Source organism: Echinops telfairi, unplaced genomic scaffold, assembly GCF_000313985.2.
Source record: "Echinops telfairi isolate 266 unplaced genomic scaffold, ASM31398v2 ScPeMD7_7475;HRSCAF=8513, whole genome shotgun sequence".
Classification (NCBI taxonomy): Eukaryota; Metazoa; Chordata; class Mammalia; order Afrosoricida; family Tenrecidae; genus Echinops; species Echinops telfairi.
Window position 1 is genome coordinate 26,932,153 of NW_022111379.1, and position 15,109 is coordinate 26,947,261.

General features: G+C 40.7%; 1 protein-coding gene across 1 annotated transcript in view; it reads left to right on the plus strand.

Moving 5' to 3' along the window:
- TRPM1 (transient receptor potential cation channel subfamily M member 1) overlaps positions 1 to 15,109 on the plus strand; it is a 166,498-nt gene that overhangs the window by 59,028 nt on the left and 92,361 nt on the right. The window contains exons 7-12 of the mRNA XM_030884308.2: positions 3,620 to 3,794; positions 4,197 to 4,320; positions 5,045 to 5,117; positions 5,994 to 6,094; positions 12,177 to 12,341; positions 13,295 to 13,429. Of these exons, the coding sequence (XP_030740168.2) occupies positions 3,620 to 3,794; positions 4,197 to 4,320; positions 5,045 to 5,117; positions 5,994 to 6,094; positions 12,177 to 12,341; positions 13,295 to 13,429 (773 nt within the window). The remainder of the gene's footprint in view (positions 1 to 3,619; positions 3,795 to 4,196; positions 4,321 to 5,044; positions 5,118 to 5,993; positions 6,095 to 12,176; positions 12,342 to 13,294; positions 13,430 to 15,109) is intronic.

The following is a 15,109-nucleotide window of genomic DNA, read 5'->3' on the forward strand; positions in this document are numbered from 1 at the left end:
AAATGTACAAATGTGCTTGACACAATGGATGGATGGATGGATTGTGATAAGAGTTGTATGAGCCCCCAATAAAATGATATTTTTTTAAATCAAGAAAAGTGTGCATCATGATTTTATCCTCTCATCAAGCTTAGTATGCTGAACAAATAATCAGAGAAACTGGATTATATGAAGAAGAATGTGGCACCAAGATTGGAGGAAAGCTTATGAACAACCTGAAATATGCAGATGACACAACTTAGCTTGGAATGAGAAGGACTTGAAGCACTTGCTGAGGGAGCTCGAGGATTACAACCTTCAGTATGGATTACAACGTAATGTGAAGAAAACCAAAATCCTCACAACTGGATCATGATAAATGGAGAAAAAGGTTGATGTTGTTGAGGATTTTGTCTTGCTTGGATCCACAATCAATGCTCATGGAAGCAGCAGTTAAGAGATGAAATGATGTGTTGCCTTGAAAAAAATCTGCTGCACAAGACCTCTTTAGTGTGTTGAAAAACAGGGAGGTTATTTTGAGGACTAAGGTGTGCCTGACCGAAGCCGTGGTATTTTCAAGTGCCTCATGTGCATGTGAAATTTAGACACCACAGCAGGAAGACCTTAAAAACCCAACACATTGGAATTGTGGTTCTGGTGAAGAATATTGAAAGTACCATGGATTGCTAAAGGGACAAATAAATCTGTCTTGGAAGAAACATGGCCAGGGTGAGCCTAGATCCCAACAGTGGATTCAGGCATAGCAACAATTGTGAGTTTGATACAAGATGGTGTATTGTTTCAATCTTTTGTGCAAAGAATCATTGTGGTTTAGAAATGATTCAATGGCGCCTAATAATACTAATGCTATAAGGAATCACAATAACCAGATCCTGTTTGATAAATTGGTTGATGATAGATACTTTTGTTCTCATATTTCACTTTTCTGGGTTGTGAGTTTTCACATTGCCAACTTCACTGGCCAGTGACCTATGGAGCTCCCGTTGGCATCCTTTGCCTAAGGCTATGAGTGGAACAGGGTCAGCAGAGTGGTGCTCAGCCATCACTTCTCACAACATGAAGTTTTGATGAGTGATCGAAACCAAGAAGAACCAATTCTACTTTTTCTAGAAAATAAGGCAATTTGGCCATCATAGTCCTGAAGGTCTAAATACCCAGCCTGGTGTGGGTTGGAACTCTTCAGGATGGGTTCATGTCATCTTGTCCCTGTCTCTCCAAAGCCTGAAGTCTCTCCAATGTAATGAAGTCCTGGCACAAAGCAACCTATCAATATATGTTTGCAAGAGGAACTGAATTGAAGTTATCTGTCAGGAAACAACAAACCTTTAAATATGTGTAAATACCTCTGGCTCCATAAATATATCATGGAACTGAATTGGAAACTTGAATTCACCTATTTGAAATACCCAAGTCTTCGCATAACATGCTAGGAGACCAAGGGGACTTCTTCTACCTACCATTTATTAAGGCTAAACCAACTAATTCCCATCTCAAACTAACGGACAACTTGTGAAAGATGCTCAGATTATGACTTACTATGGCCAGCTGGTGTATCACATGGCCCTGCTTGGTACTCACGCTCATGAAGAGATCACTGAAGATATGGGTGCTATAGCAAAGTGTAGTAAAGAAACTACATGGTTCCAAACTATCAGATAGAATAGCATATAGAGACTTACAGGCTTGTCTTAAAACAAGCAGCCAATCAAGCAAGATATAATGAAGTTCATATAGAACTTAGTTCCATGTTCACACCAGCCTTTGTGATCCAAAGACTGTAAATATTATAATCCAAATTGGAAAGGGAATTTTATCATAGTTTAAATTGTGAACGCCCTATTTGCAGAAGGCTATGGATGACAGTAGAAGCCCAAAATCCATTTGCAGTGTCCACACATAAGTTAAGCCTCCAGTGAATATTCCCTGATCATGGCAGAGAGATGTGAATAGCCCTGTTATCAGTCAGAGAGTATTATATATATGATTATAGTAGACATAGATTAAAATGTAACACATTATTTGATCCCTTTTTGATTCATTTAAAAGTTGTATTCGTTTTTTAAAAAGTGAAATAGACATGGATTAAGCCTCTGGTAAATTCTCTCTGAACATAGACCAGGAATGTGTGTACATTGGAAAGTGGATTACATCAGACGGACCTCTGTTAAAGTTCAACACTTTATCACTTGATCTCCATTTGGAGCCATTGTTCCCATTCTCTTAAAAAACTATTGGAAAAAATGATTGGTATTTAATGCATATATCATTCCATATTCAATCACGTCAACCAGAATTGTGCAATTGCTACTACAATCAGTTTCCAAACACTCTTTTTCCTTTTCTTGCTTTTTAATCATTTTATTGGTGGCTCATACAACTCTTATCACAATCCATACATACATTCATTGTGTCAAGCATATTTTTACATTTGCTGCCATCATCACTCTCAAAAGATTTTCTTTCTACTTGAGCCCTTGGTATCAGCTCCTCATTTTCCCCTCTCCCTCCCTCACCCTCTCTCCCTCATGAACCCTTGATAATTTATAAATTCTTATTTTTTCATGTCTTACACTGACCGATGTCTCCTTTGACCCACTGTTCTGTTGTCCATCCCCCAGGGAGGAGGTTATAGGTAGGTCATTGTGATCGGTTCCCTCTTTCTTCCCCACCTACCCCTTCCTTCCCCTCCTGGTACTGCTATTCTCATTATTGGTCCTGAGGGATTTATCTGTCCTGGATTCCCTGTGTTTCCAGCTCTTATATGTACCCGTGTACATCAAACACTCTTTTTCTATGTGGTCTTTTGGGCCATTTTAAAGTTGTTGCCATTTTTAATATTTTCTGCTTTCTTTTTTATTGAGGTTTTCTCTAGTTATTATTATTGTTTTTAGCTTTTTTTGTTTCTTTGTTTTTGTATGTTTTCAGTATACGAAATCCAGAATTGGAGAATCTGTAGAGACAGTCACTGGGTTAATGGTTTCTTGGTCGTATTGCAGGGGAAGCTGCAGGGAAATGGGGAGCTAATAACAAGGAGTAAAAAATGAAGAACATGTTCTACATTTGATTGTGATAATGATTGTACAACTTTTCTTGATATGATTAAACTGTTGAATTTTATGAGTTAAATATGAGGACAAAAATACCTGTCATCAGTCACTTAATCAATCGGGATCTGATCTTGCATGATATATGATTAAACTATTGAATTGTATGATATGTGGGTAGGAATTAGTTGGTTCAGAATTAACAAATGGCTGGTAGGAGAAGTGCCCGTGGTCTCAGAACAGGTCATGAGAAAATTTGGGAGTTTAAAATAATAAAACTGGGGTTTTTTTGTTTTTTAAAAAATTCCTATTTGGTTCCTGAAGCATTCAATATCTGATAAGGAAGATTTTGGGTACAAATTATTAACTGTTCCAAATTAATAGTAGCCCAATTAATGCATTTGCTCTCTCAGATAGCACACTGCTATCTTCAAGCATCCCTTTAAAGACTAGCACTGTTTGAAGCATTTATCAGGTCATGAAATTTTTGCTCTTCATCCTGTTTCAGGAATGAAAATGGGAGCGAGGTGATGCTGAGACATTGGTCCCAATGGAAAATGTGGTTTGTGTTGCAGGCCTGGGGCAGGGTGTGCCCCTAGTGGGCCTCGTGGTTGAAGGAGGCCCTAATGCGGTTTCCATCGTCTTGCAATATCTCCAAGAAGACCCTCCGGTCCCTGTGGTGGTTTGCGATGGCAGTGGACGAGCCTCGGATATTTTGTCTTTTGCACACAAGCACTGTGAAGAAGGAGGGTAGGACTTCTAACATCTTACCAATGGTCTGTTTTCAGTAGTCTCCTGGGTAGTCCAAGGAAAAATCTGAAGTGATGGGCTTGGGCAGTCAACAAATATTTACATAAGGTTTACTAGATTTCCTTTCCCATTGTGGGGACACGCTGGTTTGTAAGGAATTCTTTCTCTGGTGGAATACATTCTCTTCCAACTTTGTCTTCCTCTTAGAAGGTTTTAAAGAAGGCTGTAATTTACCTTGAACACAGTTTTGACTAGATTCACTTTTGGTTTCCTATTCTGGAATAGCCTCCAATAGTGAAGTTTCAAATCAAAGGTGTAAGATGGACACCTTTATTAACAAGATTTATTAACACTTGGACTTAATACATGTTGCCTCTTCCTTTTTGCTTTTACTTTGAACAGGACAATTAATGAATCCCTCAAGGATCAACTTCTAGTGACCATTCAGAAAACATTTAACTATAGCAAGACACAGTCACATCAACTGTTTGCAATTATAATGGAGTGCATGAAAAAGAAAGAGCTCGTACGTATCTTGATTTTCCCCCAAAAAAATGCTCCACAGAGAGAATTGGGTTTCTTTTCTAATTCCACCCAGGTGTGCCTAATGGCGTTGGTCATACCTAAGCTCAGACTTATCAAGAAGCAGGTCACAAATCCTTCCCAAACTGGTGGTATTCTGCTGGTAATTCCTCTTTGATGAAAACAAATTAAGTACAAATAGAGGAATTACTGAGGTGCTCTCAGATCTTGTAGAGCCTCAATTAGAGTTAAAGAATTAGGGAGGAATGGCATCTGTCACAGATTTAGATATGGTGACAAAGATCTATCACTTCATTTCTCAGTGCAATACTTGCTTCCCACCGTACCCTCCTTCCATTGCACTTAGAAACCATGGCCATTTTAGCTGCACACGTGCCTTCTCAAAACTCCCCAAACATATCATACCTGAGAAGAGATGTTTTTATCATCTCCAATGACAGTGTCAATATTAGCATATAGGTCCTAAATGGGCTCCCTTGGCGTGATTTGTATGAACATAAAAGAAGAACCCAGACAAGGACTCAAGGTCAAGAAGTAATACTATAAATTTAGGAAACTGAAAGCATTTGATTTTAAACTGGTTAACTGCCAGAATCATTCATTACTCATCAGTCTCTCTAGGGCAGTTCTTTGAAAACCACCTCAACTTTCCCTCTTGTTTTCAACTGGACTTTAAAATGGTTCTTTCACATTTTACCTGTTTGCAGGTCACTGTTTTTAGGATGGGCTCTGAGAGCCAGCAAGATGTGGAGATGGCCATTTTGACGGCCCTGCTGAAAGGTATGCTCTCAGACCACAGGGATCCATTGTCCCCATGCTAGTCAGGGCGGAGGTTTCACTTATGACTAAAACCATCTCCTCTTTCCTTCCCACTCAGAAAGCCAGCAGGTAGTCGGGAGTTATCTCAGTATGAAAACATGGCAGAATGGCAGGATTCTGGGTGTGGTCTTCTTGGAGGGGGTCATTTTCTGTGGGTGTCATTGGACCATGATAGGCTGAATCATGTTGGCTAACCATGAAGTTAGAACCCATTCCCATTTGTAGCTGATTTATGGAGGACATCAGCTCTTATTCTGTAAACCTGAAACAGGTCTTCATTTAAAATCACTGCATCTGACCTCCGTTGACATCGGTTGCAGTCAGAGCACCACTGACTCTATCCAAGTCCCAGTCCACACCTCCATTGACAGGCTGCCACTCTGCCACCCATGAGGCGCGGTCTGCTCCAGCATGCCTAAATCCTCCCTGCCTCTCAAATGAAGGGGCAGGCATGAGAAAAGGTGAATGAATTTCCCATTCACCTCTGACTAGAAGTGTTGTGTAGCTCTATGGAAGCATGTGGTTGATGTCCTTGGGAGGAATCTACTTTGGCCTGGATGGCAACTCCTCTTTTAGATGAGGGCCCACTCAAGGAGACTAAACAGAGCTGGGGTAGGAATGAGTTACATCCATTTCTTCTTGGAAAGGTCTTTGATTATATAAGAGCCTTTGTGGCAATCCAGGAGCAAGAGAAAAGCAGTTGGTATGCCCCATTCCATGGGAGTTCCAGTCAGCACTGAGCCAGCCTCGGGAAATCCAAGCTGACCATCCAGTTCCTAATGAGCTGAGCATTCCAAGCAGGGGATGAATATGTGCTCTTGCTCTTCTCTGTTCCAGGAACAAATGCTTCAGCTCCAGATCAGCTGAGCTTGGCCTTGGCTTGGAACCGTGTTGACATAGCACGAAGCCAGATCTTCATCTTTGGACCCCATTGGCCGGTGAAACTCAGTTTGTTTGCTTATTTTAATTCATCATAACACCTAGCATAACTGTACAGATGTTAGACTAGTGTGTTCACTCTTGCAGCATGATTCTCATTAAATTACTTAGAATTTCTGATGCTCTGATGATGTGTAATCCCCTAGGATTATTAGAACATGTTGCTTTTTAACTCCCAAAGAACCAGCAATATATAAGAGCAATTAATACACATTTCAGATTCAAACTTGTATTCTTGAGAAAATTAACCACCAAATATTTTACTGTTTTTGTTGGAAGTGGGTACTTATTCTTTTAAAGAAAAATAAGAATGAAAATGGTACATTGAAATTACATACAGTGATTTTTATTGATTTTTTTCAATAAAAATCCCATAAAACTCTAGAGGCTAAAAGACCTGGAGGCGGGGTGCTGTGCATGGGGAGGGGTATTGTGTGTGGTGATTTTGATATGTGGTGTGTCTGTGTGTGGGATGATGAATATATGATGAACAGTATGTTTTGTTTGTGTGCATGAAGAATGTGCATATGTGTTTGTATATGATGTGTTGAGAACAGTGTGTGGTATGAGTGTGTTTGTGTGTATGTGATGTATATTTATGTTGTATTGAGTTGTGTGTGTGTGTGTGTGTTTTGTGAGTATGTTATCTATAGGAGTGCTATGTGTGGTGTGGTGTGGTATGGCATAATATATGTGAATGAACGTTGGTGTGTACAAGGTGAGTGCTGTGGTATGTGTGTATGTTATCTATGATGAATGTTGTGTATAGTGTGGTTTGATATGTAATGGATGGTGGTGTATATAAGATGAGTGTGAATTGTGGTGTGTGTGTATGTGATCTCTAATGAGTGGTATACAATGTGTATGTGTTTATATATGATATATGTATGCTTATGTGTTGTGTTGAATGGTGTATGTGTATGTGATGAGCAGTACTGTAAGGTGTGAAAGCGTGCATGTGTATGTGTTGTGCATGTGTATGTGTTGAGTGATGTGTGTGGTTTGAGTGTGATATGTGCATGTATGTGTTGTGTTACATAGTGTATGTGTGGTAAGCATGTATGTGATCTGTGATAGACCATGAGTAAGGAGTGGTGTGATGTGCAGTGGTCAGTGGTATGTTGTTTTGTGTGATCTATATGTATGTATGTGGTTGTTGAGTACTGTGTGTGTATGTGTTTGTGGTGTATGGTAAAATGTATGTTAATAGTATGTGTGTGAGAATGATGAATAGTGGTGTGGAGAATATGAGTGATAAGAATGTATATGTTGATTGAGTTTTGTTTGTGTGTGTGTGTGTGTGTTTTGTGTGTATGCATGAAGAGTAGCCCTAGACCTTCTACTTCTTCAATCAATGCAGCTTTTTCTATTTACTTTGTAAATTAGAATTCAGGGTAAATTTTTGTTTGTGCTATACTGCACCCTGACTGGCTCATCTCTTCCCTGTGACCCCTCTGTATGGGGATGTCCAATTGTCTACAGATGGGCATTGGGTCTCCACTCCATTCCCCACCTACACCCCCAATTTGCCTTGGGTATGATTTTGTTCTTGATCTTAGTGTCTGGTACCTGATCCCATCAACACCTCATGATCACACAGGCTAGAGTGCTTTTTCCATACTTTTTTCCCTAAACCTAGCTTTACATCTATATTTTCTTCTAAAAAGTTATTGTTTTAATTCTTACATATAGGTCATTCCTCTATTTTAAGTTAATAATCATATATGATATGAGGTATACGTTCCACAACATTCTATTGCATGAGGTCATCCAGTTCTCCAGCACCACATGTTGAAGAGACTATACTTTCCCTGGGTTTTTTGTTTTGGTTTGTTTTTTAAATCATTTTATTGGGGGCTCGCACAACTCTTATCACAATCCATACATACATCCATTGTGTCAAGCACTTTCGTACATTTGTTTCCCTCATCATTCTCAAAACATTTGCTTTCTACTTGAGCCCTTGGTATCAGCTCCTCATTTTTTCCCTCCCTCCCCACTCCCCCATCCCTCATGAACCCTTGATAATTTATAAATTATTATTATTTTGTCATATCTTACACCATCTGATGTCTCCCTTTACCTACTTCTCTGCTGCCCACCCCCCAGGGAGGAGGTTATATGTAGATCCTGTAATCTCTTCCCCCTTTCTCCCTCACCTTCCCTCCACCCTCCCAGTATTACCACTCTCACCACTGGTCCTGAATTCCCTGTGTTTCCACTTCCTATCTGTACCAGTGTACATCCTCTGGTCCAGCTGGATTTGTAAGGTAGAATTGGGATCATGATAGTTCCTGAAGAACTAGAGGAAAATTGTATGTTTTATCATTGATACACTGCATCCTGACTGGCTTGTCTCCTCCCCGCGGCCCTTCTCAAAGGGGATGTCCAACTTCCCACAGATGGGCCCTGGGTTCCCACTCCACACTCCCGCTCATTCACAATGCTATGATTTGGGGTGGGAGTGGGGGTCTTTGATGTCTGATACCTGATCCCTTCGACACCTTGTGATCTCACAGGCGGGTGTACTTCTTCCATGTAGGCTTTATTGTTTCTCAGTTAGATGGCCACTTGTTTATCTTCCAGCCTATAGGACCCCAGATTCTGTATCTTTTGAAAGTTGGGCACCATCAGCTTTCTTCACCGCATTTGCTTATGCACCCGCTTTGTCTTCAGCGATTGTGTCGGGGTAGGCTGGTGTGCTTTGTTGTTTCTCAGCTAGATGGCTGCCTGTTTATCTTCCTGCCTTTAAGACCCCAGGAACTATATCTTTTGATAGCTGGGCACCATCACTCAACTTGTTCTTAAGATTTTAAAATATTTTTTTTTAATTAAGTGTATTTTGATATCTAAGAAATCTTTCTTATTCCTCAATTCTACTGTCATAACAGCCTGTGTCCATCTCAGTGATGCGCTATTGGAGAATCTATATTGAATTATTTAAAGCTTTCTTTGGTTCTCTGCATGATCTCTCTTTTATCTCTGGCCAGTTTTACCCATTGTTCACTTTGTCTTTTCTGTTGTGCTGTGTATTCTCCTCCAATACTGAAGACATTTAGCTATCTACCTACATTTAAGAATGAGAGGGTGAGACTGCTCACTTATTAAGGGAGGTCTATTTTGCCAACAAGATTTTCTCCTATCCACTAAGGAATTTCCAGTTAGGAATGGGAAGTGTCAACTGAATTGCTTTTCTTTGTCAGGTGCTGGTCAGCACAGGATGATGAGTTTCTGGACTTCCCGATGTAAGCCCTTTCAATTCTTCAACAACTACTCTTCAAACTTTTCCTCCTGTGCACCCAGGAGTGAGTCCTGGTCACCTTCTGATGACTGGACACTTTAGAGATAAAGGTTCTGAATTGTGGACAGCCTCACTGATAACCTCAGAACCAGAAGGAAATGCCTGTCGACTATTCAGGAGAAAAATTATCTATTTGGCTTCCATCTTTGGAAGTAGGACCTGTATTGGTAAAACTGTGAACTCAAATGTTGGGTGCCAGTGAGTTAGCTAAGACCCATAGCAGCCATACGCACAGCAGAACAAAACCCTGAACGGTCCTGCACCATCCTTGCAATTGCTCCTCTATCTGAGCCCACTTATCTGTCAGTGTGGTGTACTGTGGTGGCTTTTGTGCTGCTGTGATGCTGGAATCGGTGTCACTGGGACGACAGATGGTGGCAGGGCCATCCAGAGGGAGCAGGTTTCAGTGGAGCTTCCAGACTAACAACAGACAGCCAAGAAGGACTCACCTCCCCACTCTGAAGAAAAGAACCACGAAAACCTGATGTATAGCTACATGAACTCAAATAATAAACTCAAATCTACAGTGGAAACTGATACTAGTTGATGTTTGGGTGCTACATTGTGCTTTCTGCATGTGCTCAAAGCATGACCATCATTGGATTGTCATTTGATAGGTTGGAAAAAAGACGGACAGTCCAAGAAGTTACATGAATTTTGACAAGTTCACTCATCCAATGTTGTGGTGGTAGACAAATTTTGAAGTGACCCCCATAAGCTCTACTTCCTAGTGTTCGCGCCCTTCCCATTGGTGTAGGCGGGGCCTGTGGCAAGTAGCAGAGGGAGGATATCATACCTTTCATTACATTATATAATCACATATGTCTTGCTAGAAAACTTCTGAGATGCTCATTAAAAAAAATAAATTGCCATGAATCCTAAGACTTGAAGGAAATAAATCCCGCCAATAACTCAAGTAAGCTGAAAAGCTGATCCTTTCCTAGTTAAAGCTCAAAAACATGACAGCCCAGTGTTGATTACAGCCTAGTGTGAACCCGTACCAAAGACCCCACTAAGCTATGCCTGACCTCTAACCCACAGAAACGGTGAGATAATAACTGTGTTGTTCTGAGTCACTAAGTTTTCTTAAGCAGTCATACAAAATTATGTAAAAGCAAGTGTCTCAATATAGGACACAAGTGCAGGTCTGAAGATTCTCTGTATGGACATGAGAAGTTATCAAGTATCCTCAGTTATCCTTTGTGTGTTTGAAATTCAGTCTACAAAATCCCCAGCAAGGAATTATTTGACTCGTATTTAAAGTCGTGCGGTCAAATGTTCTCCCTTTAGAGATGGCCAGTGGAGAGGTACAGGAACTCTAGGAAGATAGGTGACCTGAAAGTAGACGTGAGAAAGCAATAGCAGCTGGCTCTTTGGGCCTTGATAAAACTGTCTGGGGTGAGAGTAAAGAGGGAAGGAAAGTGGGCCAAGAACAGTGCCTGAAGGGCCTGGACATTGAAAGGCTCATCTGAGAAGCAGCAGAAAGGAAAGTGGAAAATTAGGAGTGTGTGGTGCTGGAGAAGAACAAGAAGCAGGCAACAGTCACGTGCACGGGTAATGCAGCACAAGGAAGGCAGAGCGTATCTCAGAAGCAGCCAGTGTACAGTGGCTTGTCCGTGGCCTCACCAAGGGCTGTGGATGGACCAAGGGAGCTTTGCACAGACTGCTAAGCAATCAACCACAGCAGTGGTAGAAGAGGGGTGTGGGTATGAGGGCCACAATTATTAGAGAAGTCTGGCAGGAGGAGAGGGGAACACAAGCAAGCAAGGCACGAGCTGGGGTCCGAAGGTTGTTTAAATGTTGAGCCTCTCAGCTATCTCTGTGTCTGCAACCTTATGTTCCCTGTTTGACTGAAGGACCTGTCAAGGCCAAGGCTTTTCCTCTTGATCAGAGCACATACTTGAATATTTTCTAATCTGTAACATCGTTGCATATATCCTAATAATACCCAGGAGACTGGGGTTGAAAATGACCCAAACCTCTACCAATATATGTCCTTCCTGGATCTCAGAATGTGACTTAATTTGGAAATAGGATCATTACAATGTAATGAGATAACCTCAGGTCGTAGTGGAGCAGGGTGAGCCCTAATTCACTATCGTTGGTTACCTTATAAAAAGAGAAGAAGCACACAAAGAGACAGAGAGCACTATGTAACAACAGAAGTAGAAAGTGGAGTGATGCAAGGAATACCAAGGATTGCCTGAATCCGGGAGAGGTAAGAAAAACTGTTTTAGACTTCAGCTTCCTGACACCTTGATTTTAAACTTCTAGAGACAAAAACTGTAAGAGAATATAATCTCTGAGGTTTAAAGTCACACAATTGGATGCACTGTGGAAACCAATATCCAAGAGAACTTCTTTACCCATAAATAAGTTCCAGTCAGGTTTACATATGAGGATAGATACCTGAGGTTACATCCATTGTCTGTGCGCCCTTTGCAATCATGAATATGAATATAAATATGCAATCATGAATATGAATATACATACCTGTTTTGGTGCCTTTATACTTTGGGGTAAAAAACACACATTAATCATTCAAAATCATTATGTTCTTAAGCCAAGTGTATATTTTTCCATGTAATAATGGTTTATGATACCAGAGCTTTCTCCATCAACCAGACCTGCTGTGATCAAGTATGTGTGCACATATATGTATGCATATGCATCTATGTACATGTGTGTGTGTGTGCAGTAGCAAGGGAACAAGAATCTGTACTTGACATTGGACAAGAAAAAGCTATATTTTTCCACATTTTGTTTGCTATCTACTGTAGCCCTTGGAAAGCCTTGCACTTCCAACAAACAGTAAGGTCCCAGAAAAGGAAAAGCCACCCACCGCAGCCACCAAAGTGAGCAGAGGAAAAGGCAAAAAAAAAGGGAAAGGGAAAGAGGAAGTGGAGGAAGAAACAGATCCCCGGAAGATCCAGCTACTGAACTGGGTAAGTGTGGAATCTTGGGACCAAACCAATCACTGGGTTTGCATCATCTTTTTCTTAGGGGGAGGGGAAGTTTTGTTTCCTTTGCTTCAGTCCCAACTCAGGATAGCAATGATAAAAGATTAAGGAGATAACATCCACTTTTCAGGTAGCAGAGAAGAAGACCCTCTAGGAGATAGATCGATACAGCGGCTTCAAGAATGGAGTCCAGAATAATAATTGTGAGGATGGTGCAGGACTAGGCAGTGTTTTATTACCAACAACAATGGCTGCTGCATGACTCCCTTCAATGTGGCTATCAGGTTGATAAAACATCAACGTTCCTGCCTCTTAGTGAAGGATACCACCAGGAGTAGATATTCTTCTGATGGTGGCTCTCTCTGCCTGGTAGTCATGTGCATGTTTGATTCATGAATACATAGGGAACAAAATAATTTTATGTAATAAATATAATTCCGTGAACTAGATCTTTTAGAGGTGAGGCCCACGATTGGCTGTAACATTAGTATCAGTTGTGAGCATATTGCGTGGCTGTTCTTTGCCCTGCTGTTGAGAATGTAGGGATATGGGATTCTGCAGTGACATGTGTGTGGCAAGCACATTGAAGTCATCCCACACACAGGGCTGCGAGGACACAGAATGTGCTAGGCTATTGCCCCAGATCCTCTCAATCAAGGAAGAAAACCAGAAATTTGAAATGAAAAACACCATATGGCTGCAATTTTTAACTGTCTCCAATTCTTTTTACTGAGGAGATGATCACTTTGGTACCTGGTTAGGGTGTATAGGAGACAATTGGTGATAAAAGGGTGAAAGGTGGCAAGAGCAAAGAGAACCATGCACAGAATACTCTAGAATTAGGGAACAGAAAACTCTTCCTGTGGTTATTTCCATCGTCTTCCTCTGCCTTGTGTCTCTAAGGGGTTCTCATGACCCTGTTTCTTGGGCGTCTGCAGGTGAATGCTTTGGAGCAAGCGATGCTAGATGCACTAGTGTTAGACCGTGTGGACTTCGTGAAGCTTCTGATTGAAAATGGAGTGAACATGCAGCATTTTCTCACCATCCCAAGGCTGGAAGAGCTCTATAACACAGTAAGTATTCTAGAAGAAGAGGCCAGAAAGGACCTAACCATCAGTACAGAGGTGTAATTTGTACATACTATAAATAAATGGTCTCTAATGGGCACAGGAGGGGCCTTGGTGGTATAGTGGTTCTGAATTAGGTTGCTAAATACAAGGTCAGTAGTTTGGAACCACCAGCAGCTCCTCTTGAGAAATATGAGGCTTTCAACTCCCATAAAGAGTTAGTCTCTGAAACCCACAGGAACCTTTAAGAACCCTGTCTTATAGGATCACTATGAGTTGGCATTGACTCAATGGCAGTAAGTTTGGGAGGTTTTGTTATTGTTTTTGTTTGGGGTTTAAGGTGTTTTTTCCTTCAAATTCCATTATCTTTTCATTCAATTTTCCTGGAATTTTTTGAAGCCCCTTTATGTATATTAGAATATTCACCAGTTCAACATTTCCCCCCCTATACAATGTAGTAACATTGGTTACAATAAATACGTTGTGCAAGCGACACAGTGTCCCTTGTCAAATGTTCCATCACTGTACACAGATAATGCTTCCTAAACAGTGGCTCTCTTCCTTCTCCTCTGGGCACCATTCTGATCATCCTTAAGCCTGCCGTCCCCCCCAGGATGAGTTCACAGGGACAAGGAGGCATACCCATTGGAGCCTCTTCTTCCATTGCTTGAGAGCATCTGGGTACCCAAACTAAACCAAACTAGCTGCTGTAGGGTCAGCTCTGACTCATGATAACCGGGCTTTCTTCAGTTCCTGCCCAAAGAGCTATGAGCCTGCTCCTAAAATTTATGTGGGTTTCTTTCTTAAGAAGACTCCTGAGCCCAAGAATGTGTGGACAGAGCTTAGCTGACCTTCTTGGAGTGATACCAGGTGGTGCCCTGGCAGACGGGGAACTGGTATAAAGGGAAGGGCCGTGGAACAAGGGATACATTTGTACTCTGGCTTGGGGTGTTTTTGTTTTCAAATGAGCATGAAATAATAACTGAAGCAAAGCTTCAGCTAGGAATGCCAAGATTTCATGGCATCCAGTTATTTCTTATCTGCTGCTGGCAATGGATTATTCATATTTTTTATAAGCTACCACCCTATCCAGTCAGATAACCAATTCTGGTGCAGTATTAACTCTTGTCAAACCCTCAAATGTGGTATGTGAAAACTAAGAAACTCATAGTCGTTGAGCTGATTCCAACTCATGGCAACACATGTTACAGAGCAGAACTGCCCCACTGGGTTTTGTTGGCTGTTTGTTTTATTAAATGTATTCATTCACATGAGAAAATATTCCCCATATATTATTAAGTTTAGAACAATAACAAAAACAAACACAGATTCTAAAGCAGTATATTCTCTTTAAACATATATATATATCATATGTACAGACAATACACATTTAAAAATCACATAAAGATTATTTCCACTATACTATTTTTGGAATGGTAAATTATTTTCATTTTCACATTTGTGGTTTTTTTTATATCTTAACTATTTTTTGCTTTTATATAAAAGATCTTGTAATATTTGGGATTTTTGTTGTAATTAGGTACAAATACAACCTTCTCATATTATAAATCTATTGCCATCAAGGCAATTCTTTTTTTTTTTTTAACATTTTATTAGGGGCTCATACAACTGTTATCCCAATCCATACACACATCAATTGTGTAAAGCGCATTTGTACATCGTTTC